This window comes from Microtus pennsylvanicus, chromosome 4, assembly GCF_037038515.1.
Source record: "Microtus pennsylvanicus isolate mMicPen1 chromosome 4, mMicPen1.hap1, whole genome shotgun sequence".
Classification (NCBI taxonomy): domain Eukaryota; kingdom Metazoa; phylum Chordata; class Mammalia; order Rodentia; family Cricetidae; genus Microtus; species Microtus pennsylvanicus.
In genome coordinates this window covers 44,297,523-44,322,976 of record NC_134582.1, presented here as the reverse complement: position 1 = coordinate 44,322,976, position 25,454 = coordinate 44,297,523, and the positions used below count along the sequence as shown (strand labels likewise).

The 25,454-nt window shown below is 40.7% G+C and overlaps 1 protein-coding gene across 1 annotated transcript in view; it reads left to right on the top strand.

Annotated features, from left to right (window-relative positions):
* Ndfip1 (Nedd4 family interacting protein 1) overlaps positions 1 to 24,778 on the top strand; it is a 44,857-nt gene extending 20,079 nt beyond the window's left edge. The window contains exons 2-8 of the mRNA XM_075968793.1: positions 2,611 to 2,698; positions 4,654 to 4,784; positions 5,640 to 5,727; positions 6,965 to 7,089; positions 11,951 to 12,017; positions 16,568 to 16,673; positions 23,845 to 24,778. Coding sequence (XP_075824908.1) covers positions 2,611 to 2,698; positions 4,654 to 4,784; positions 5,640 to 5,727; positions 6,965 to 7,089; positions 11,951 to 12,017; positions 16,568 to 16,671 — 603 coding nt within the window. The 3' untranslated portion in view covers positions 16,672 to 16,673; positions 23,845 to 24,778. The remainder of the gene's footprint in view (positions 1 to 2,610; positions 2,699 to 4,653; positions 4,785 to 5,639; positions 5,728 to 6,964; positions 7,090 to 11,950; positions 12,018 to 16,567; positions 16,674 to 23,844) is intronic.
* Positions 24,779 to 25,454: the final 676 nt, after the last annotated feature.

The following is a 25,454-nucleotide window of genomic DNA, read 5'->3' as shown; positions in this document are numbered from 1 at the left end:
TATGTGGCCTTTGGAATGTGATTCCCTTTGTTCTTCTCATAGTGTTTTGTTTTAGAGCAGCTTTTCTGAGCCTAACCTTACCACCAGCAGTGTGGGAGTAATTAGGTTTCTGTGGTGGGAGGAGGCAATGAGAACAGTTGAGTGGGGGGCCATTCCAACATGTGGCGCCTCCATAGTCATAATTTTTTTTCCGCGGGGTTTCTTTTTTCTTCTTTTTAGTTGGAAATGTATGGTTCTAAAATACTGAATTTTAAGGGAGAAAAAAAAATCTTGACTGGTAATGTTTGTTTTTTTTTTTTCTCACCAAAGAGATAGCGTTTCTGAGAAGGCTGGAATTTCTCTGCTGTTATCTGTTACTGTGCTGGGGAGTGATCACATTTCACATTTCTAGGTTGCTAGGAGACAGGCAACCTATCTTACAGCTACTGGCATGGTAGACTATTTTACCTCCTGATTTTTTTGAATGTCTATGTTTCTAAGAACTGCCAGCCTTCCTTTCTGAAACCAAATTGTGTTGAAGAAACATGCTTGCTTTGACCAGACTCCAGAATTATAAAGCAGGTTAGAAATACAGATAGAGACTGCATTCTCAAATAATCTTTTTCTCCTTTCTTGTTGCTGTCGTTCTCCCTTGGTGCTGTCTTCTCTCATACAGTGATGGTTAGTCGTGAGGAGGCTAAGAATATCCTTCTAATGTTCACATACTGTTAAGATCTTGGATTGAGGAGAATCATGTTCCCAGGAGCTCTTCAAATAAGTCACTATATGATGTCCCTGGAATATTTGCTTTCCTGTAACTATTTTGCCTGTATGTTTTCTTTTCCAAGGAAAAAATTACCTTAGTTTACAGTACAATTATTTTGGGAATGACTTAAGTTTAAGATTAGATTGTTAGAGCTAAAAAATATGCCCAAGTTAGAAATGGTGGCACATGCCTATAATCCAGTATTTGATACAAGGGGATTAGGGTTCCAGGCCAGCCCAAAGGTACACAGGAAAACCCTGTTTTAAGAAAATAAAAATTAAAAAAAAAAATCAAGGCCTGGAGATGAAAGTCAGTGGTAAAATGTTTGTACTAGGTTTCATACTCTGCACTGGTTATAGAAAGTCCTGGATGGTAGATGCTGCTAAGAATATGGCCCAAGAGCCCACGTCAAATTGAATTTATAGATAAATCTATATTGTAGTAATTCGTGGATAGCGCAGGATTGGAGATTGATGCAGACTCCGCTTCTTATCAAATCCCAGGCTTCTTATCAAATCCCAGGCGCTCTTCTGTCTCAGCTTACCATGGACTTCTTTGTAAAGTGTGCTTAGGAGCTGGTGTGTCTTACAAGCACCTCAGTTAACTTCCTGTATGGTAATACTGAAAACAGGATCAGACCCTTATCAGCAGACTCCCTTTACAGTTTAATGCCAGTGTAGACCGGCTCATTAAAAAGTATAATCTATTGAGAAGTCTTCATTTCATGACAGTGACTAGGGTGGGCACTTGGCAGCAACAATAGGTAGACATTACACATTCAGTGTGGACTATTGAAATAACTGGAGGAGCTGGGGAGTTCTGGAGTTAGCTCTGATGTAAATAACTTGCTTGGGATTCTTAAAACCCAGGGTTTGATTCCCAGCACTAAAACACTACATCAGATAGTTGAGAGAAAGTACTGACAGAGGTTAGACATTTATGTTTTCATAACTGTCTCACTTACCAAATAAGATAGAAGGACTTGGTTTGTGTATTTTCAATATTTGTCCTACCAGATTGCTTTTCTAACTTTAAAGAAATTGTACAAGCAATGAAATTAGAGTCTAAATGTAAACAAGGAGAAACCCTTTATACTTTCATTACCTAAAGATAGTTCTGAATTATAGATATCTCATTCTAGATCTTCTTTCCATTATATGATTATCCTTTTACAAACAAATTGCACAATGCATATTGTTTGATAAAAATCAGACTTTTCTTCATGTAATGGTTCTATAAGTTTCTAAGTTGTCGAATTTTCTTTGAAGTTTTGATTTTTTTTCTTAGTCTATTTTTTGATAGCTGGGCATGGTGGTTCACACCTGAAATCCCAACACGTGGGAAGTAGGAGTGGGAAGGTCAGGAGTACAGGGCCTTTGTTAGCTCCTTGACAAATTTGAGGCAAGCTTGAGCTACATTTGGCTTTTTCTGTTTTCTTTTTAGATAGGCCTCATATTTTATATAGCCCAGGCTTGTCTATGACTGAGACTACAGGAATGTGTACTTGGAGTATGATTCTTTTTTTTTTTTTTTAATATTTATTTATTAAGGATTTCTGCCTCCTCCCCGCCACCGCCTCCCATTTCCCTCCCCCTCCCCTGATCAAGTCCCTCTCCCTCATCAGCTCGAAGAGCAATCAGGGTTCCCTGACCTGTGGGAAGTTGGAGTATGATTCTTATATAACTTTTTCTTTTTGTTTCATTTCCTTAAAATAACTTCCTGGGATTAGGATACTTTAAGAAGGCTTTGGAAACAAACACAATGCCAGATAGCGTTCCAGATAGGCTACTCTAGTTTTTAGGTTTGTATCTTTTGAATTTGTTTTTGTGTGTGTGTGAGTGTTAATATCTGATGTTTTTATTCAGCTGCAGAATGAAGAGGAGCCTGGGGAACCCGAGCAGACTGCAGGTGATGCTCCTCCACCATACAGCAGCATTTCTGCAGAGAATGCAGGTGGGTACTGAGGCCAGCGCTAGCACAGATCCCTCCAGTTGCAAGGGAGGAGGTCCCTTGTTTGTCTTGGCCTCCCGGCTAGCTTACACCCAAAATAACCACACAGAAACTGTTTTAAACAAAACACTGCTTCGCCATTAGCTCTAACTTCTTAGTGACTTTTTTCCAAAATGGATATTTAATTTTTCTTCTTTTGTTTTGAGAAAAGATCCCCATAGACCAGGTTGTCCTCAAATACTATGTATAGGGAGACTGACCTTGAACTCCTGGTTTTCCTGCCTCTACCTAGAAAGTTGGGGTTATAGGCATGTACCACCACACCCAAAACCTGAATACTGGGCATGATGGCTCATACCTTGGAAGGTTGAGACTAGAGACAGTTTGAATACATACTGAGTACATAGTCTCTTAAAGATTTGTTCATGTATTTTCTGTGTAGAAGTGCTCTACTTGCTTGTATGCCTGCATGATGGAAGAGGGCACTAGATCCCATTATAGATGGTTGTGAGCTGCCATGTCATCATTGGGAATCAAACTCAGGGCCTCCAGAAGGGTCAGTCAGTGCTCTTAACCACCGAGCCATCTCTCCAGTCCCCCAGGTTGAGTTTTATATTACTAGATCCTATTACAGAAGAGGAGGAGAAGGAAGAGGAGATTGTTATTTCTTTTTTGTTAATGAGGGGCATTGATGATTGACAATTTCAATAATTATTACAATAAGAATGTTGAAGTTAGCTGGTGTATTAGTTCACACTTCTAATATCAGTACCCTGGAGGTCAAGGCAGGGCAGTGGCAGTTCCAGGCCAGCTGAGGCTGCACAACAACAAATTTATGGAGAAGCTAATTCATAACTAGAGAGTAAAAGAAAGACAAACAGATTTTTTTTTTCTTTTGAAACTTGAAAAATATTTAGAAGCCAGGCGGTGGTGGCGCACACCTTTAATCCCAGCACTTGGGTAGCAGAGGCAGGTGGATCTCTGTGAGTTTGAGGCCAGCCTGGTCTACAAGAGCTAGTTCCAGGACAGCTAGGAAACCCTGCCTCAAAAAACAAAAACCAAACAAGAACAGCAAGTTTAACCTTGTAAATACATCTTTTCTGTTGTGCTGCGTATTTTGTGACAGAAGTCAGTGAGCTTGAAGTACAGTGTTCAAAAGAGGAGATGAAAGAGTTCATAGAGTTATTTTATAACCCAGTTAGTTACCTAGTAAAAACAGGAACACATGAATATTAAGCCCTTTTCTTTTTTCAAGTTGATTTTCATTTTTTTTTTTAATGAGAGGAAACTACAGTGTAGATCTTAGTGCACATGTGAAGACTTTTTAACCATTGACAGGAGATCTGGCTGTGTTTCCTAGGCAAAACTCAAGCTGTGACCCTGTAACATCCATCGCCCAAAAACCTGAGATCACAGGCACACCATACCTGGCTTGTGTAAAGTGTTAGCCTAAGTGTTTTCCATGACTATTTAAATCACCAGTTCTAGTGATCACTTAAGAGTCTGGGACAGGCAGATTGTAAGTTCAAGGGTAGCTTAGCAAAATAAAAGGTAAAAAGAGGGTTGGAGGTGGCAGCTCGATGGTAGAGTACTTGGCTACAAGTCCCTGGATTTGATCCCCAGTACCACAGAATAAACGCCTGTTAGATTCAGAGTTGGAAATAAGTATAGCAAGTGAGTTTTTAATTTATTTTTATGTATGTGTGTTTGTATGGATATATGTACTTTGAGGCAAGGTCTCACAGTGTAGCCTTGGCTGAATTGGAACTTGCTAATGTATAACAGGCTGGCCTTAAACTCACAGAGATCCACCCACTTTTGCCTCCTGAGTGTTAGGAATAAAGGTATGGACAATCTTGTTTTTAAATACATACTTAAAAATTGTTCCAAGTGTCACATTTATTTATAAATCAATGTCTTTTGCTTCAGATGGATTTTATTACTTTTTTTTTCTGCAGCGTATTTTGACTACAAAGATGAATCTGGGTTTCCAAAGCCCCCTTCTTATAACGTGGCTACAACACTGCCCAGTTATGATGAGGCTGAAAGAACCAAGACTGAAGCCACAATCCCTTTGGTTCCTGGAAGAGTAAGCAGTTTGTTTGTTTGATCTATGTTGTTTGGGGGCTGCTTAGTTGGAGTTACTTTCATTATCCATTATTGAGTTACTAGAATTGTCTTGGTTACAGCTAATTTTAAGCATATACATTTTCTTTTGGAATAATAAGCATCTTCTGAAAATGATGCACCAAACAGTGTAGCATGAATAATAAAAACCCAGAAGCAGATATTGGGGTTCAACCTGAAAATCAGAAAAGCAAAACTGCCAACCACTAGAGAGATTACCAAATCTTCAGACCAAAAGGGTGATCCTGTAGTGTTCTCCATCAACCTCAGACTCCACACTCCACTGAGTTCCTGTCTCTTCCCCACCCAGCCATAGCTCCTGTCGCCACCTCTGTAGTGCAGGGATTAAAGGCATGTGATCCCAAGTGCTGGGATTACCTTTGTATGGGCTCTGTTTCTCTTTTAGACAGGTTCAGTCTTCTGTAGCCCAAGGTGGCTTTGAACTCACAGAGATCCATCTGCTTCTTAGGAGGCAGAAACAGGCATATCTTTGAGTTTGAGGCTAGCCTGATATACAAAGAGAGTTTCGGGATAGCCCTGTCTTGAAAAACAAAAGCAAAAAAAGAAAGACGTAGGCAATCCTGTATTGGGTCTAGCAGCACTGAGGAAGCAACAAGGAAAGTTTGTCTCTTAGCCAACTTACCAAGCAGTCTTAAGCAGCCTACTCTGTCAGTGAAGGGGTATGTTTGCACCAATTACAGTAGACCTTTCACGAAAAGGAAGGTTTTTGGTTATGCATCTCACCTTTTGTGCCAGTCATTCTTTTGTCTAGAAATAATTCATCATAACCCTGTCTTACTCTTTTTCCTTCATTTAGGATGAAGATTTTGTGGGTCGGGATGATTTTGACGATGCTGACCAGCTGAGGATAGGAAATGATGGGATTTTTATGTTAACTTTTTTCAGTAAGTATACATGTAGTAGTCACTTCCTATAAGCCCAAGTGCTCTGAATGGACAGTATGTTTAAAGCAATTATGGATGCCACAGTGTTAACACATGCCGAATATCATCTTTCAGGCCTTCAGGGCCCATTGTTATTGCTGCTGCTCATACCCAGATGGCAGAGTAGGAATGCAACAGCATTGATAGGTTTTGTTCTGTAAACTTCTAATTTTTTGATAGATCAAAGTCAATCTGGGGGGCTGGAGAGATGGCTCAGTGGTTAAGAGCATTGCCTGCCCTTTCAAAGGTCCTGAGTTCAATTCCCAGCAACCACATGGTGGCTCACAACCATCTGTAAAGAGGTCTGGCGCCCTCTTCTGGCCTTCAGGCATACAGACAGAATATTGTATACATAATAAACAAACAAACAAACAAATACTTTTAAAAAAAACCCTGTCTCGAAAAACCAAAAAAAAAAAATTATTAAAAAAAAAAAACAAAGTCAATCTGACTCTGCCCCTTTTCTCTTCCTTTCCTTTCCTTTTTCCTTGTTTGTCAAGACAGGGTTTCTCAGTAGCTATGGAGCCAGTCTGAAAACAGGCTGGACTAGAACTCACAGAGTTCCGCCTGCCTCTGAGGACTAGAATTAAAGGCGTGCGCCACTACTACCCAGCTATTATTTATACACTGTTCTGCCTGCATTCCAGAATAGGGCCCCAGATCTCATTTCAAATGGTAGTGAGCCACCAAGTGGCTGCTGGGAGTTGAACTCAGGACTTCTGGAAGAACAGCCAGTGCTCGTAACCTCTGAGCCATCTCTCCAGCAGACTTTCCCCTTCTTAATGCTGTTTTATACTTTTTTATGCACCTCACTTACATGTGAGCACCTATTTTATTTACTCTGTGAAAAATAAAAAATGTAGTGCAAAAATAGTGATGCTCTGAGCTGTCAGAAGACACAGCAGGAGGATGAGTAACTTGACTCACTTATGTGAGGTGCCAGGTTGCTGTCTGAAGTGTTTCGTTTACTCACTAACCTATATGGCAGCAAAGACAGGAGCAGGTTGGTAGGCACAGAGCATGCAGCATGAGATTCACAAAGTCTTTCCTTGCTTTTGAGGGAGATCAAGGGGAGGCGGAGATGGTTTGTCAAGTGCAGGCTATCTTTTATATCCTAGGGAATGCCACATAAGTAGGGGCTGCTGCAGAAAACACTCCTGTCCCTTGGTTAACATATCTTTTCCCTCCACTCTTACAGTGGCATTCCTCTTCAACTGGATTGGGTTCTTCTTGTCTTTTTGCCTGACCACCTCAGCTGCGGGAAGGTATGGGGCCATCTCAGGATTTGGTCTTTCTCTAATTAAATGGATCCTTATTGTCAGGGTAAGTTGCATAGCAGAGAACATAGATTGTGTCAAGAGGCAGTAATTAGAATGACTTTGAATATTTGATTTTTAATTTTCAGTTATCTTGATATTTAAAGGGATAATCTGGTTTGTCTTTGTTCTGATTCCATGGTAAAGTGAGCTAAAATCAGTTGCATGTAATTCCTATCTCCTTGTTTCATGTTCAGATCTAGGAGATGATCTGTTTTATAGGTTGTTTTGATATGTATGAAGTACTAATGCGTGTGGACACCTGGAGTTTCTGTGATAGAGGGGCGGGCATTCATCATGTTAATTCTTTTTTTTTATATTTATTTATTATGTATACAATATTCTGTCTGCGTGTATGCCTGCAGGCCAGAAGAGGGTACCAGACCTCATTACAGATGGTTGTGAGCCACCATGTGGTAGCTGGGAATTGAACTCAGGACCTTTGGAAGAGCAGGCAATGCTCCTAACCGCTGAGCCATCTCTCCAGCCCCCATCATGTTAATTCTTGTGAAATTTTAATTTCATGACATTGTCTATCCTTCCCTAGTTTTTCCTTCTAGGACTGGTTATGTAGAAACATCTACTGCTCCATTAGGGAATTTTCTTTTGATAAAAGTATAGCGATGTCTTCGGTGATATGGGAGTTCCCAGTTGATATTGCGTAAAATAGTTTAAGTTCTAGGACGTATAGGCGCTTTTAAAAAGTAACTTTAAGGGCTGGAGAGATGGCACTGGCTGCTGCTCTTCCAGAGGTCCTGGGTTCAATTCCCAGCAACCACATGGTGGCTCACAACCATCTGTAATGAGATCTGGCGCCCTCTTCTGGCGTGCGGGCATACATCGAGGCACAATGTTGTAGACATAATAAATAAATCTTTAAAAGAAAAAAGTAACTTTAATTTGTTCAAAGCGACACAACTGTACAAAATGGTTTCAAAGAGGGAGCCAAGGTACACAAGATGCTTGACCTTGGGTTCTAGAAATTCTTCAGTAATCCCGGATGTGCTTCTGCTCAGTCTCTTGGCTTTCTCCAGTGTTCTCTGAATACTCCTTGATGATGTACCTGGTGATCTTGATGGAGCTGTACATGTCAGGATCAGGTACAAAGTATACTTCAAAAACCTAGATGCTGAACAAGATTCACCAGTGGGGCTGGGTGTGGTCATACACACCTTTATTCCCAGCACTTGAAAGGCAGAGGCAGGCGGATCTCTGTGAGTTCGAGACTAGCCTGGTCTACAAGAGCTCGTTTCTAGGACATGCTCCAAAACTACAAAGAAACCCTGTCTCGGAAAACAAACAAACAAACAAACAAAAAAAAACAGCAGCAGCAACAACAAAAGAAGATTCACCAATGGGTTCAATACTTTTTTTTTTTTATAAAGTATACTTTATAAAAAAACACATGGGCACACACCTTTAATCCCATCAGAGATGGATGGATCTCTATGAGTTCAAGGCCAACCTGGTTGCATAGTGAGTTCCAAGCCTGCCAGGACCATACAGGGAAATCCTGTCTACAAACAGCAAACAAGCAAAACAAGTATAGTTTGTCTTCAGGTGAGTTTGTTGCTATTGTCGACCTGGCAGAGGAAACCAGGTAATTATAAACTGGTAAACTATGGCTGGGGAAATTGTTCAGTGGGAATGAACACTTGCTTGCAAGCACAGGGATCCCAGTTTTGAGTTCCCAGCCACATAAAAAGGTGGGCATAGCTGCACATGTCTATGACTCCCAAGCATTGGAGAGTGGAAATAGGCAGATCACAGAGCTCATTGCCCAGCCATTCCAGTCAAAAAGGCGAGCTTCTGATTTAGTGAGACCTTGTCTCTGGCTTCTGTGTGTGTCCATGCACACTGGTGCATATTTGTACCGTGCATCCACACCACACACAACATACATAGCTAATCGATGTTACTTGGCCATTGTAGTTTTTCAGAGTAAGTCAAAGGACTCATTGACTATTTTAGAAATCTAAAATCCTTTGAAAATTAGGTAATTGTGGGTTTTTCCCCCTGTGTAGTTCATTTGTATTCATCTAAAAACATGGACTTTCAGAAAAACAAAGAGTCAAAACCAATGGACTTTAAGACCCTAATCCATGAGAAGTTGACATTCCTTTTTTAAATTTTAACTGTTGTTTTATTAAGAAATAAAATATTAGGAGCTGGGAATATGCCTCAGTGGAAAAGTATTTGCTGCAAAAGCTTAACATCCTGATTTTGGGTTCCTAAAACTTAAGGAAAACCTAGATTCAGTAGTAGTACCAGCGCTCCTGTGGGGAGATGACAGGCAAAGACAAGAACCCCTGGAAGGGAGCAGCCAGCCAGCGTCTGTGTGTAGCACGGGGAGACCCTGCTTTTAACAAAGTGGAAAGCCAGGATACCAAGGCATGCATGCACACATGTACAAACACATGCTTTCTACATATAAACACACACACATGGAATAGAAAGTATGTATGCACTGGAGCATACTATGTCTCTGCTTCTTAGCTGAGTTACCTCTGGTCAGAATCTGAATTTTTCAGAAACAGTTGATAAGGGTTTTTTTTGTTTGTTTCATTGTTTGTTTTGAGACAGTGTTACATTGTTTAGCCCTGGATGGACTGGTACTTGCTATGTAGACCAGACTGGCTTTTAGAGCTCACAGATCCACCTGCCTCTACCTTCTGAGTGCTGGGATCAAAGGCATGCACTACTATGCCTGACCCAAGCCGTAAGTTTTAATTGACATGCCATACAAAACAATAAATTCTGAAATCCTGTTCAAAACTTGCCTTGTTTGGGAACCATATTGGTATCACAGTGCTTGTGGTTGGTAATCTTTATTTTAAAAGTCCCAAATTGCAGTCATAGCAATGCTGGCAGTTTGGATATGCCAAAGAGAAGCCACATGCTTTTAATGAAAGGTGAAAGCTTTCACACAATAATGAAAGAAAAAAATTCCATGGGCTGGAGAGATGGCTCAGAGGGTAAGAACACTGGCTGCTCTTTCAGAGATCCCGAGTTCAATTCCCAGCAACCACATGGTGGCTCACAACCATCTGTAATGTAATGAGACCTGGTGCCTTCCTTGCCAGCAGTACATTGTATGCTTAATTTAAAAAAAAAAAAAGTTGCTTTTAAGAAAAAGAAAAAAATTCCATACTGAGGTTTCTAAGATCTTTATAGCAGCAAGATTTTTTTTAAAGAGCCATGTTTGTATAACTTATCACAGTATATTGTTAGTTCAATGGCACTTATCATTAATCTTTTATTGTGCTCAATTCATAATCAAACTTTATCAAAGGTCCACATATATGGAAAGGCTGTATGTATGCATAAGCTTTGGAGCTGTCTGCCATTTAAAGCATTTGTGAGGGTCTTGAACACTGTCTCTCATGGACAAAGAGGGAATACCACACTTTTATTCTCAGACTTTGGACACCAGGGCCTCCAAGAAAATAGACTAAGTTTACATTATTAGTTATCTTTGGAATCTAAATGAAAACCAAGGTCAGAATGGCTTAGCAAGTCAGAAAAAAATGGGGGAAGTTTTCATTCCTTACGAAAACAGTTCCCGCCAGAGATGTTCATTAGATCAAACAGCACTAGCAGGGAGAGCTGAATTTCAGCTGTACTGTAGTTCTTGCTCCCCTCGGGGTTAAAGACAGATGGTTCTGTATCACACTAAAACACAGCAGTACTTCTCAGGAGAGCATGAACTTCACATACATTCAATGCATTTACCCTGCAATGGCACATTCTGGTTCATCCCGTGATCTTAAAGCTGATAAAGACCTGCGGCTGACTACTGCCACCCAGCATCCTGAGGGACTTTGTTTCATCCTGCCTGTCACAAAGCTGGGGAAAGACTCAATTGTAAAAAGATGGTTTTGCTGAATGTATATTGGTCTTGTTCTGTCATAACGTTAATCACTTTTGTTAGAGACCATCTGTGTTCTTTTTCTCTTTTACGAGACCTTCAGTTCTAACTTGCCAAAAGAATGCCTTGTGCCAATTCCTGGCACAGGTATAGGATTACCATGAAGTACCTGATACAAAGTTCAAAATTCAAGATTAGGAACAAATTGGACTTCATTGGCAAGGAGACAGTAATGCCAACCAAATAATCACATCTAATGCTAAGTATATACAATGAAACTAGAAACATTCTTAGATGGGTACTTTGTGAAGTATTGCCAGGGTTATAAGGCATGCACCACCATGTCAGAGATTTTAAAGTTTTCTAACAAAATGAAGAGTTAAGTATGGTGGCACAAGCGTGTTATCCCAGCCCTTGGGAGGCTGAAGGAGAAGAAGCGTTACTAAATCCAGCCTGAGCTATATACCAAACAGTCCTCAACACCCTCAAAATCCATTTGTGTGTGCGTGCGCACGTGCACACTTGGAAAGTAAGGAGTCCGGAAGAGAACAGAGAACTTTACAGTTTTTTTTCCATTAGAAGACGTCATTTTTCATTTCTTGTAAACTATTTCAAATTAGAAGTAAATAGACCATATTTTTAAAAAATTATTATGGTGCTAGTAGATTGTTCAGTGGTTAAGGGCACTTGTTGCACTTTCAGGGAACTTGGGTTTGATTCTCAGCACCCCATGGTGTCTCACAACCATTCCTAACACCAGTTCTAGAGGATCTGATGCTTCCAAATTCTTCAGGCACCAAGCTTGATGCATGTAGTACACATACAACAACAGGCAAAACATGCACAGTAAATGAATGAATGAATGAACTAACTAATTAATTTAGTATGTATATGTGGTCTAAGTGACAGTTGTGTTTTGTGTGCTCCTAAATTAATAAGTGAAATTGTTCTGTTAGACTGCAATAAAGTCTCTGCCTTTTTCTTCTGCTGCTTTTTCCAGTTTTCCACCTATTTCCCTGGATACTTCGATGGCCAGTATTGGCTCTGGTGGGTGTTCTTGGTTTTAGGTAAGTGCTTTTAACTTTTTAAAGTAGAAAAACAATTATCTAATTAAAAAATGTCTTAGACAGCTAAGATTACTTTAATAAAGCCTCATCTCACTGTATTGTATTTACCATCAATTTAAAATACAATTTTTAGATTTTTTTCATTAAAGATTAGATAGTTTCCTAATGCATGCACATTAAAATAGAGTCTGTGAAGTGCTTTTCTAACCCATTTATGTGTGATACATGGGGCATACTAATGCAGTATAGTGTGGCTTTTTTCTGCTTTTGAGTTATTTCTGCAGAGGGTTTGCAGACTCAGTCCTGAGTTGATTATTAGTGTACTGTATCCAGCTGAATTAATTCCTGTATATTTGTGAGCCATCTTAAGTTAGACCTGTCAGTAGACCACCGAAGAATGCACATAACTTCTGAAATTACAGGCTTTCCAGAATTCTGTAGTTCACCCTTGCTAAAAAGACTTTATTTATATTAAAAAGAAGTTTTAAAATTATATACATACACATACATACATATACATATGTTACATGCACACATGAAGGCAGTCTGATTATTCTGTAGATTATAATGATTTATTTTCTTTTTTTATTTTAAACTATTTTCCTCCTAAATCATTAAAGCAATGAAATTAGCGTCGGGGTGAATTTTTTAATATGGGTTTGTTATCTATAAAAAAAAATGTGTGATTCAGTAAAGAAACCAATCTTTACTGCTGTGTCTACAAAGCAGTAGCCCCCGGTAGCTTTTAAAGGAGAGATGGCTCAGTGGTTAAAAGTTCATAGTATTTTTGCATATCCCAGCCAGCGGATGCAAACGTTGGTCCCTGATAAATCTATAGGAGGAAGAGGAATGGAAGAACAAAAAAGTCACGCGAAATGAAGGCAAGACAGTATTTCTGATCAAGCCATCAAGTTTATTATTTCTCAGAAGCTGTTATATAGCACAATGGCAAGGGGGAGGGGAGGTGTGTCAGGTCTGTTGGAATTCAGGCCTGGAGACTTCCCTAGCTGATGGGTAAATACTGGGGGGCCTGTGATTGTTGACTAACAAAGGAAAATGCTAATGTTTTCTAAAAGCCTGGTGCCTGCAGGTCTCACTAGGCTAATGTCCTAGGACCAGAACTTGCCTGCAAAGGTGAATATCTTACTTGTGAGCTTAAGATGGCTGTAAACAAAATACAGATCTCAAAATACAGGTCTTTGCTTCCGGCATTTGCAGAGTACCCAAGTTTGATTCCCAACACCCATGTCTGCCTGTGAGAGCACCTGCACACACCCCAACAAACAGTTACTTACGTAATTAAAGTTTATAAAAAGAAAAAATCGATTAGCACTTGACATCATTGCTCTGTCTACTGAAAGCTCAGCACTCATAACAAGACTCTTGGTTATTGCAAAAATCATTCCTTCCTTTTTAGACTTTTTTGTTTGTTTGTTTTGTTTGGGGGTTTTGTTTTGCTTTTTGTTTTTATTATTATTATTATTATTTTTTGAAACAAGGTGTCTCTATGTGGCCCTAGCTGCCCTGGAACTCAATTTGTAGACCAGGCTGGCCTTAAATTCAGAGCTCCACCTGCCTCTGCCTCCCAAGTGCTGGAATTAAAATGTGCAGCTACATCTGGCCTTCTTTGTGGGGTCGTGTATTTTTTGTTTGTTTGGTTGTTGTTGTTTTTGAGTCCCAGTGTTGGCCAGGTTGGCCTTAAACTTGCTGTGTGACTGAGGATGACCTTGAACTACTGATCTTCCTGCCTAAGCCTCTCAAGTACTGTGTTACATGTACACACCATCATGCCTGGTATTCAGATTCGTAATTTGACTGTCTCCTATTTTTGAGACAAGATCTTGCTGTGCACCCTATCGCTGGCCAGCACTCGCTGTGTAGATCAGGATGTCCTTGAACTTGATTTGATCTTTGCCTCCCAAGTGTTCACCACTGTATTTAGTTCCTGCCTTACACACCTTGAATCATCTGTTCAAGCTATTGGTGTACTGTTGCTTGTGAATCTGCCTGCTTAGCCCAACACCTACACCCAGCAGGAACTTGAGTTGAGACCTGCCTTTCTTAGCCATCAGATGAGTACATTCCTGACCCTGCATCTTAGGAAATGCAAGTGGTCCATCGTGTTGCTCCCCGCCTGAGTGGAGGCACTGAGGCGTTGTCTACTCCTGCTGAATCTAATGATTCCAGAGAGAAAGGGTGAATTTCCTCCTCCCTGGAGTTCCACAAGTTTAGTAAAAATGAGTGGCATGAGAGTAGCTCGGGAGCAATCATTTATTGGCTTGTTCTCTAAGGTGGACTCCAAGAGAAAGGCTAGGTAGGATATTGAGCTCCGTGGCCTAGAAGCTCTAATCAAAGGGGAGATAGTAAACATTTTCACATGGGTTGTTGGCAATGTAATTTGAGGATTGATTTCTGTATTAGTGTTTCATGGAAGAGAGATTAATATTGTGTTATTGATTATTCTTGCTGTGTTCTATTTCTGTAATAACAGCAAAAAGGGGGTTTTGACAAGGCATTGGTGACACATGCCTTTAATCCCAGTACTTGGGAGGCAGAGGCAGGTGGATCTCTGAATTCAAGGCTAGCCTCATCTGCAGAGTGAGTTCAAGGATAACCAAGACTACACAGAGATTCTGTTTCAAATAAAAACCAAAAAAAAAAAAAACCTCAAAACAAACATGGCTGGGGTAGGACTTTGTGTGTTTGTACCCTCTATTTGACGGGTGTGCTTGCATCCTCTCTTTGGGAGCTTCTGTAGGAATCTGTTCAGAGCACGTTCAACTTGGTGTCTGTAGTTAACCTACACTAGTAGTTTATTTGCCCCATTTTTTTATTATTGTTGCTATTATTTTGGTTCAAGACAGAACACTGTATATATAATACATAAATCTTTAAAAAAAGAGAGAGAGAAATCTTTAAAAAAAAAGTTCTTTTCATCTTTTCTCCCAATATTCTTTTTTTTGTTTTTTTTTGTTTTGGTTTTTTTTGGTTTTTCGAGATAGGGTTTCTCTGTGGTTTTGGAGCCTGTCCTGGAACTAGCTCTTGTAGACCAGGCTGGTCTCTAACTCACAAAGATCCTCCTGCCTCTGCCTCCCAAGTGCTGGGATTAAAGGCTTGCGCCACCACTGCCCGGCTAAGCTTTTCTTAGTAGTTGAAATATTTAGCAAAAATTCACCTGCATTCCCAAGTAGCACCTGTTGGTCCCTCCATTCCAATGATGGAGCTCCCATTTCAGGAGAACAAGCATATAAGCATATGCTGTATTTCTGGTTTGAAATCAAACTGAATGGTATTATTAGTCTCAACACAGATATCTTGGTTTTTAATCAAAGAAAGAGGAATAGAGGAACTTTTCACCACTGAGTTTATTTTAAAATTCTTCAGACAAATTAGGTTAATAATTGCTTGGGGCTGGGAGAGAGGAGGTGGGAGCAGGTGACTGAACAACTACTAACTAAGGTCCAGGGGTTGGGAAGGTGATGTCAAACATGCTGAAATTAGATCGTGAGCCTGGGAGCACTCGGGAGGCGGCCTGGTCTACAGAGTTACAGGAGAACTGAAGGACTGTTACATAGAGAAATCCTGTCTTGAAAAACAAAACAAGGGGCTGGGGAGATGGCTCTGCGGTTAAGAGCACTGACTGCTCTTCAGGAGGACCTGGGTTCAATTCTCAGCACTCACGTGGCAACTCGCAACTGTTTGTAACTCTAAGATCTGACACCCTCAAACAGACTGCAGGTGAAAAACTAATATATAAAAATTTAAAAAAAAATGAGATTGTGATTGTTATACAAGTCAGTCAGTAAATACATTAAAACTCGTATTGTATACAGTGAACTTTATAACATGCAAATTGTATCAGTAAAAATATTGAAATCTTGTTAGAGTGTCTCTGAAGAAGGTCAAGAGTGTTTTCATTGCAGGGGCATATCACCACCTGAGGGGCGAATATGTAAGGATGGTACTGTCAAACCGCCTGGAAGAGTAGAAAACTGGAGTTTACATAAGTGGATGCTGACATCTAGTGGACAGTATTGTGTACTGTTGGCAGAAAAAGAAATAACAAAAGATTAGAATTAAGCTGGAGAAAAGTAAAGTTGTATGTGCCTGTAATCCCAGAATACTCCAGAGATGGAGGCTAGAAAATTAGGAGTTCAAGACCAGCCTCTGTACTGAGACCATAGTCAGAAAACAAAACAACAAAACCCATTTGTAATCACTCCTTTTGATGTTAATTGTGTGGATGCTGTTTGGGGACTCAGCAGGGAGATTCTGTAGGCTTCCCAGTGAGGCTTCCACATGCAAATGTTTGGTTCCATTTTACATTCCGGAACTTTTTAGACCAATTAGATCCTATGCAAAAGAGGTGTTAACTTGAGATTATGTCTTCCCATTGAAAAGTGGACACTGTGATAGGAAAACCCCTGGAGAAGCCTGTATTAATAGGCTTCAGCAGGAAAATGACTTGTTCTTGTTACAAGGGGGTGGTTCTGGGGGACGAACTTAATGTAGGAATTAGAAGTTCATTCTTGACTTTATTTTTTATTTAGGCTTTCTCCTGTTTCTCAGAGGATTTATCAATTACGCAAAAGTTCGGAAGATGCCAGAAACTTTCTCAAATCTCCCCAGGACCAGAGTTCTCTTTATTTATTAAAGGTATTGAAGGAGGGATGGGGGCGCTGTTTTCTAGTTGCATTGTGATCATTTGCTACATTGCAGAGTTCCGCTCTGTTCTGAGTGAGACTCTGTGCCGGGTATATAAACAGTAAGGAGGGCATACAGACTCCTTGCCTTGTCGCTTTTTATCAGAGGGGTGGCGTCTGCAGAAAGCTATTGATGAGGGTGAGGGAGAAGAGAAATCTTTTGCCAGCATAAAGGCAAGAATCGTAGTAGTAATAGGGGTGCAAGTAAGGTATTGATGGTGTGATTGAGTCCATAGGCCTCCTCCCTCATCACCAACCTCACAGAGCCCCAGAATGTCCTGCAGAGAATGCTCTGGGGGAAGTTGGCAGGCACGTTTGGGGTAGGTCCTTTTCCTTGAGCTACTGACAAGCCCACTAAGGCATCTATTTATTAAAATTAGTCATTGAGCCTTTCCAGCAGCCTGTTTTCAGGACCATACCCAGATTTCATCACTCTGGTGGAGAGGAAACTCAAATCCAAGGGAAGGAGAGACCTTTCCTTTACCTGGAACAGACCTAAGTCCTGAACCATGTTTGATTCACAGTTTCCCCAGTGGCTGCCTCCCATCTTCATCCAGCAGCTACCTGAAGGGTGAGGTCGCTTGAGAAAGAATATAGCAGGCTTCTCTCTGACAAGGCAGACTGCCTTTGTGGACTTGATTCTTTGCCCCTTGGGCTGTGGGGATTTATATATTTGATAGAATAAAGCCTTAAACATCAGTCCTATTGAAGGTTCAGAAAAGGCGTGTGTAGCAGCTGTCACAAATCTTAATTGATAGTTAGGATTCAGGTTGTAGAATCATGTGGGAGAGAACTTCAGTCTCCTGAGGCAGTAGAGAACAGAAACAGACTTCAGGGTGGCTGTGGGTTCTCATTGTAAACAGTGCTGAAGTCACCGACAGGTACCCTCCAAAGCATCACTGCTAACCACAGTAACCTAGTGGGACAGGCTTAACTGCCCTGCAGGAACGTGATGATAGCTATGAATTTCCTGGAATACCTTATTTCCATCATCTTCATTTTTCATTTACAAGGACATTAGACAGGCTTGGGCTTATAGCTCAGTGTACAAGGTTTAATTCCTCCTTGAGAAGGAAAGGGAGGAATAGGAGAAGCACGGAAGGTTTGAGTATGCTGGGGAATTTTGTACTTTTTTCATCTTCTTATATAGAAGAAATAGGAACTGCCTAACACTCTGTTTTCCTGTGTTAGGGATTTTGATGGGAATCGTTATTCTATAGCTTTGATTGTAAAGTTTTTTTGTTGTTGTTTGGTTTTTTTTTTTTTTTTTGGTTTTTCGAGACAGGGTTTCTCTGTGGCTTTGGAGCCTGTCCTGGAACTAGCTCTGTAGACCAGGCTGGTCTTGAACTCACAGAGATCCCCCTGCCTCTGCCTCCCGAGTGCTGGGATTAAAGGCATGCGTCACCATCGTCCGGCTTGTTGTTTTTTTTTTAATTGATATTTATTGAGCTCTACATTTTTATCTGCTCCCCCCCTGCCTCTCACTACCCCTCTTCAATCCTCCCCCAAGGTCTCCATGCTCCCAATTTACTCTGGAGATCTTGTCTTTTTCTACTTCCCATGTAGATTATATCTATGTAAGTCTCTCTTAGGGTCCTCATTGTTGTCTAAGTTCTCTGGGATTGTGGTTTGTAGGCTGGCTTTCTTTGCTTTATGGTTAAAAACCACCTATGAGTGAGTACATGTGATAATTGTCTTTGTCTAGGTTACCTCACTCAAAATAATGTTTTCTAGCTCCATCTATTTTCCTGCAAAATTCAAGATGTCGTTATTTTTTTCTACTGCGTAGTGCTCCATTGTGTAAATATACCACATTTTTCTTATCCATTCTTCTATTGAGGGGCATTTAGGTTGTTTCCAGGTTTTGGCTATGGCAAACAAAGCTGCTGTGAGCATAGTTGAGAACATGTACTTGTGGACGATTGAGCATCCTTTGGATATATACCTAAAAGTGGTATTATTGGGTCTTGAAGGTTGTTTCCTAAATTTTTGAGAAATCGCCACACTGATATCCAAAGGGGTTGTACCAGCTTGCATTCCCACCAGCAATGCAGAAGTGTTCCCTTTACCCCACAACCTCTCCAGCATAAGTTGTCATCAGTGTTTTTGATATTGGCCATTCTTACAGGTGGAAGATAGAATCTCAGAGTTGTTTTGATTTGCATTTCTCTGATGACTAAGGATGTTGAACATTTCCTTACGTGTCTTTCAGCCGTTTTAGAGTCCTCTGTTGAGAGTCTCTATTGAGACTCTGTTTAGGTCTGTACTCCAATTTTTTTTATTGGATTATGTGATCTTTTGGTGTCCAATTTCTTGAGTTCTTTGTATATTTTGGAGATTAGATCTCTGTCTGATGTGGGGTTAGTGAAGATCTTTTCCCATTCTGTAGTCTGTCGTCTTGTTGACCATGTCCTTTGCTTTACAGAAGCTTCAGTTTCAGGAGGTCCCATTTATTAATTGTTTCTCTCAGTGTCTCTGCTGCTGGGGTTCTATTTAGGAAGTGGTTCCCTGTGCCAATGTGTTCAAGTATACTTCCCACTTTCTCTTCTATAAGGTTCAGTGTGGTTGACTTTATGTTGAGGTCTTTGATCCATTTGAACTTGAGTTTTTGCGTGGTGATAGATATGGGTCTATTTTCATTTTTTTATGTGTGGATATCCAGTTATGCCAGCACCACTTGTTAAATATGCTTTTTTCCCCCCCATTTGATATTTTTTGCTTCTTTATCAAATATCAGGTGTTCAATTGCGGATGTGTGGATTGATATCCGGGTCTTCTGTTCAGTTCCATTTGTCCTCCTGTCTGTTCTTATGCCAGTACCAGGCCGTTTTCAGTACTGAAGCTCTGTAGTAGAGTTTGAAGTCAGGGATTGTGATGCCTCCAGAAGTTCTTTTATTGTACAGGATTGTTTTGGATTTGCTTTTCCAAATGAAGTTGAGTGCCGTTCTTTTGAGGTATTTGAAGAATTTTGATGGGAGATTGTTAAATTTGAGGGATATTTCTGAGTGGTCTAGATTGAAAGTCATGAATCTGGGGCTGGAGAAATGGCTCAGTGGTTAAGAGCACTGGCTGCTCTTCCAGAGATCCTGAGTTCAATTTCCAGCAATCATATGGTGGCTCACAACTATCTGTAATGAGATCTGGCACCCTCTTCTGGTGTGCGGGCATATATGCAGGCAGAATGTTATATAATAAATAAATAAATAAATGAATGAATGAATGAATAAATCTTTAAAAGAAAGTCATGAATCCGCCGGGTTATGATTTGCAGCACCAGTCTTCAGGACCGTGCCGGTGCTGTGGGAGCTGGTCAGGAACTGGTTTGAGCAAGGCTGCTGCAGTGTGCTTTAGAGGTAGTCAGAAAAAAGGAAAAGATAATACCAGTGAATGAGAGCTCTCTGAGGGCACCAGAACAGTTTTTTGCTTTCTGCCTAGCGTCAGTGTACTGGTTAGTATGAAATCACTCAAATAGGCCCAGAGAGTCTAGAGCGTCAGGTGAAGGGGATGGATTGGAAAGCAGTGCTTTTAGTTTTAATTGCTTCCTTACCAATTAGCTCTCAGAGAATTCTTAGGAGGGAAATGGTTAGGGTCTGTAGGTATGAGTGATCTTTGCTTATTGAAAAGACTAAAACCTCTGTCCAGATCCACATGTAGAACACTTGTTTTCTTTAGTTGACAGACAATTTGGTTAGAAGTTACAGTAAAACCATCATGTGAAGTATTATGGCATTACTCCATTGCATCTGACTTTCTTTTGTGGTGATATCCTTCATTAGAAGCTAGCTGTAGGCTTACCTGTGCCAGAAAGACCACAGGTACAGAATTTCAGAAGTAACTCTATGGTAGAAAGTAACACACCTTTCATTCTGGATTCAGTTTGGTGCTTACAGAGGCTGTTAGAACAGAGACTTTTCTTACTGTGCTGTGTTGTGCTGGGAGTCTCTGAATTTGAGGTCAGCCTGGTCTACATAGTTCCAGGACAGCCAGGGCTTTGTAGAGAGACTCTGTCTAAAAACATAAACCAAAAGGAAGAGAGACTTCTAGGCTATCCAGTATATAGGACAAACAAAAATAACTATAAAGACTGAACCCATGGGGGCTGGAGCAATGGCTCTGCAGTTAAAAGCACTTGCTCTTCCAGAGGACCGGGTTTTGGTTGCCAGCTGTCCTGGAACTCTGTACTTCAGACTGGCCTCAAACTCAGATATTCACCTGCCTCTGCCTCCCAAGTGCTGAGATAAAAGGTATATGCCACCATATATGGCACACCAGAGCATGTGCACAGTGCACAGGGAAGAAGCACAGTGCATTGCACCCCCTTTTTTTTTAAAGCTGCATTAACCCTTTATACTTTTGAACTTGGAAAACTTCTCTTTTTGAGAATTTCATGCAGGAGTACTGTCTTTTCATCTTCACCTCTTCCAACTATTCCTGCATATCACAGCTCTATCAAATTATTATTACACATGTATGTTATATACACACACAAAACTTGCTGAGGCCATTTAGTATTCCTCCAATTTTTCAAACTTCTGTGGTTTTTTTTTTAGGGGGTGTTTTTTTGTTTGTTTGTTTGTTTTTGGTTGGTTTGTTTTGCTTTTGTGTTTCTCAAGACAGGGTTTCTCTGTGTAGCCCTGGCTATGCTGGAACTCACTCTGTAGACCATACTGGCCTTGAACCCACGAAGATCAACCTGCCTCTGCCCCCGAGTGCTGAATTAAAGGTGTGCACCAACAACAACCAGCAGTATTTTTGGTTTTGGTTTTTTAAGGCATTGTCTACATAGATGACTCAGACTGTCCTTAAACAACTCCTTCCTCAACTTGAGTATCACTGTGATCACAGCATGCCACCACCCACTGTATTAGCTGCTTTACTGTTCCACTGTGTCAAAACACCCAACAAGCAGCTTGAAGGAGGAGCTTACTGTGGCTCCCAGTTTGAGAAGATAGTGGTAGGGAAGGCATGGCAGTGTGGCCATGAGCCAACTGGTCACATGGCATCTGCATTTGAGAAGCGAGGATGATGCTGATGTTCAGCTCTCGCTCCTTTCTTCAGTCTGGATCCTCCAGCAGGATGTTATGTGACTCTGAGACCTGTTAAAGCTGTTTATAAAGCAGCAGGGACTAACTGGTGGGAAAGTTACCTGTATTCCAGTGTGTCCTGCAGTTGGACTTGGTGGTCATTGACTCTTGGTTTTCATCTGCTCATCAAAACTGATGAAGGGGGAATGACTTGAGTTTGTTAGGCCTCGGTAGAATGGCCTCCAGGCAGGAGCCATCTGTTCCTTTCTGTTTGTGCTCACATTTCCAGTCTGAGTCCTCCGGTGTCGATGGTGAGTTGTAGTCTGTCACTTTGTCTTCTTGGTGTGAAAGGCAATCCATACCAGTGATCTACCAGACAGGAATGAATCTGGAGTTGTGGCAGATGTTGGCAGTTTCCCTGACTATTTGAATCTTCTTTGCATGTTGGCGCCTTTTAAGCTTATACAGTCTAAGGAAAAACAAAACAAAAGGAACAGCAAGGTTTTGTGTGGTTTTTACCACACTCTAGAGAGATGGGAAAGGGGACACTAAAGACTCATATCATAGATGATCCCATCCGTTGTCATGCAGCATTGGGTGCCAAAAAGTAGTTCCTTATACTTGTTAAAGTAATTGGTATGTGTGTGCCTAGTGCTCTTTCTTTGGGCATTACAATGAGGAGTTACTCAACTTTTTTCCCCACACCACCTCCACAAGAACTAAACCAGTGTATTTGTACAGGGCTGGGACTGTGATCAGTGACACATCTCTGAGTTCAGTTCCCAGCCCAGGAGAGGAGGGCAGGGACACACATAGACACAGACATCATCTTGAAAGTATACATTTCAGGTGCTGGAGAGATAGCTCAGTGGTTAAGGGCACTGCCTGTTCTTCCAGATGACCTGGGTTCAATTCCCAGCAACCACATGGCAGCTCACAACTGCTTGTAATTCTAGTTCCAAGGGATTTGACACCTTCACACCAATGCACATAAAATAAAGTTAAATACATTTTTAAAAATTTTAAAAAAGAAAGTATACATGCCTGTCATATTAGTTTTTAAAAGTTGATTAGGAATTGCATATTGTGATCCAGCTACCCTCACTCCCCCTGACGACTGACAGCGGAACTTTCTCGTGGTCTGTAATTGACAAGGATGTTTGTGTTCTTTCTGGCTGTTGGGTCTCCACAGAAGGAATAGAGGTATAAAAGGTTGCTGGGCAAAATAAAGGTTCCTGTTCTTCCACCTGAAAAGAAGCCTCCGTGTGTCAATCCCGGCACCCCCCCCCACCAGTCTTAGCTATCCAGGCTGTGCTGGCTGCAGCAGCATATATTCTGAAAAACAGGCTTCCCGCACACATTGGTTTGAAGTTTTCTGCAGCATATTTGTAGGCTAGGACAGGTGAGTTTACTATGCTCATTTTTTTAACTTTGCCACAGTTTACAGAGTGACATCATTGGTATCCTCACTGGAATTCACTGTGTGAGAGCTGACAGAATCATCAAGTGAATGATGGATTAGGAGATGGTCCTGTTCTAGTCTATCCTAAGGAGAATAACTGTAGGATGAAGAACCACTGCTTCCATTTTGTGCTTTTTTTTAAGAACAGAAGAGAAAAGAGTGAGAAACTCCTGATCTCTCTCTCTTTTTTTTTTTTAAGAGAAAACATCCTGGGGCTGGAGAGTTGGCTCAGCAGTTAAGAGCACTTGCTGCTCTTCCAGAGGACCAGGGTTCAATTCTCAGCACCCACATGGTGGTCAAAACCATCTTTAACTGCAGTGTCCTTTTCTGAACTTGGAAGCACTGCACACATGTGGTGCACAGATGGACATGCAAACAAAACACCCATACACATAAAATAAAATTCGCTCTTTAGAGAGAATGTATCAGTTATTTATAGTGTGGGGGGGCACTTGATGTTAAGAACTGAAAGTTGACTGTTTATTGGCTACTATGATGTCCATGTATAGTAATCTTCAAATTATGTTGAAATATACCACAAATGTCTCAAAACATCTTGTCTTCTGTGACTACATCCTGCTTCTAGTCAAAATAGCAGGCTCACTAGAGATTGACTATTCAATGTCCTTCTTTGGCAGATGGTTTCTGGCAAAGGCCTTCCTGCACTGATGAAGTCCCTTGAGAAGCGCGTGCACCTGCAGGAAGTGAATCACCACCAGAATGGAGGAACAGTCACCTGCTTTAAAAAATAAAAGTACTGTTGAAAAAGATCATTTCTCTCTCTTTGTTCCTAGGTGTAAAATGTTAATAGTTAATGCAGAATTCTGTAATCATCGAATCATTAGTGGTTAATGTTTGAAAAAGCTCTTGCAATCAAGTCTGTGATGTATTATTAATAATGCCTTATATATTGTTTGTAGTCATTTTAAATAGCATGAGCCATGCCCCTGTAGTCAGTAGGGGGCAATCTTGCTTTATTCATTCTCCATTTCAAAGCAGATTTGAAATTACAGATTAGTGTAAGCTATGCATAAAGCTGGCTGTTTGAAAGGGGGTTTTCTCAAAAGTCAAAACTTTGGTTATGACTGCATTTCTGCACATAATCCATATTTCCTGTTCAAATTAATCTAGAAATATGTTAAATTGTACTCTGTGTGAACACCTGGAAGCAAAACCATAGTGCAAAAGTCATTGTAGTGTTAAAAAGATGTTCTCAATTGGTACATAAGCATTAATTTTTCATAGTCTCTACTCAGAAATTACCTTTTCATTCTGTAGTTCTGTGTACAAAGGAATTCTAAAGGCATTTGTTGTTGTATAAAATGGAAAGGGCAAAGGCAGATTCAGATGAAATACAAAACATTATTCTGGAAACGGGCTAGAATCCCAGAGGGTCAGGAACCAAGAATTAGCTTGGAACTTTTGAGAGGATCCCTAACATTCTGTACTCCTTGCTTTTACAACTGTTATAACTGTAGAATGATGTGCTTGCTGCCCAAGTGCTAGCTCACTTTGGTTGCTATATTAAACTGTAAATACAATAGAACATTAATAAATGTCTCTTGTGTAGCACCTTTTACTGTAATCAGCGTTTAATTTTGGAGTTTAAAGTTCTTGACTGTGACTGCATTTTCTAATCTTATACAATAATCCAGAATATATTCTAAAAATTAAAACTTTGTGTCTTAATTATGGTTTTATTGCTGTGGAAAAAATATATATCACAGCCAAGCCAGGAGTGGTGCATGCATGCCTTTAATCTCAACTCTCAGGAGGCAGAGGCAGTCAGATCTCTGAGTTCCAGGACAGCCAGTCTTACACAGAGAAACCTTATCTCAAAAACTGCTTGGGGAAGAAAGTGTTTATTTCAGTTTATAGTTCCACAACACAGTCCACCACTGAGGGAAGTCAGGGTAAGAACTCAAGGCAGGGACCTGCAGGAGGGAACTGGAGCAGAGGCCATGGAAAAGTGCTGCTTGCTGGTTTATCTTCCATGGCTCCCAGGACCTCCTGTCCACAGTGAACTGGGCCCTCCCAAACCTATTGTCAGTTAAGAAAATACACACAGCCAGTCTGGAGGTGGGTTCCTTCTTGGGTCAAGCTGTCATAAGACTGGCCAACACACAATGATTTCAATTCTGCACACAGTTCATGTTTGTACACTCACAAAAGTACAAGTCTCCCCTTTCATGTCTCACTCTGTACGTTCCCACAAACATTGCCCCTACAAAAGACATTAGACCAAAGT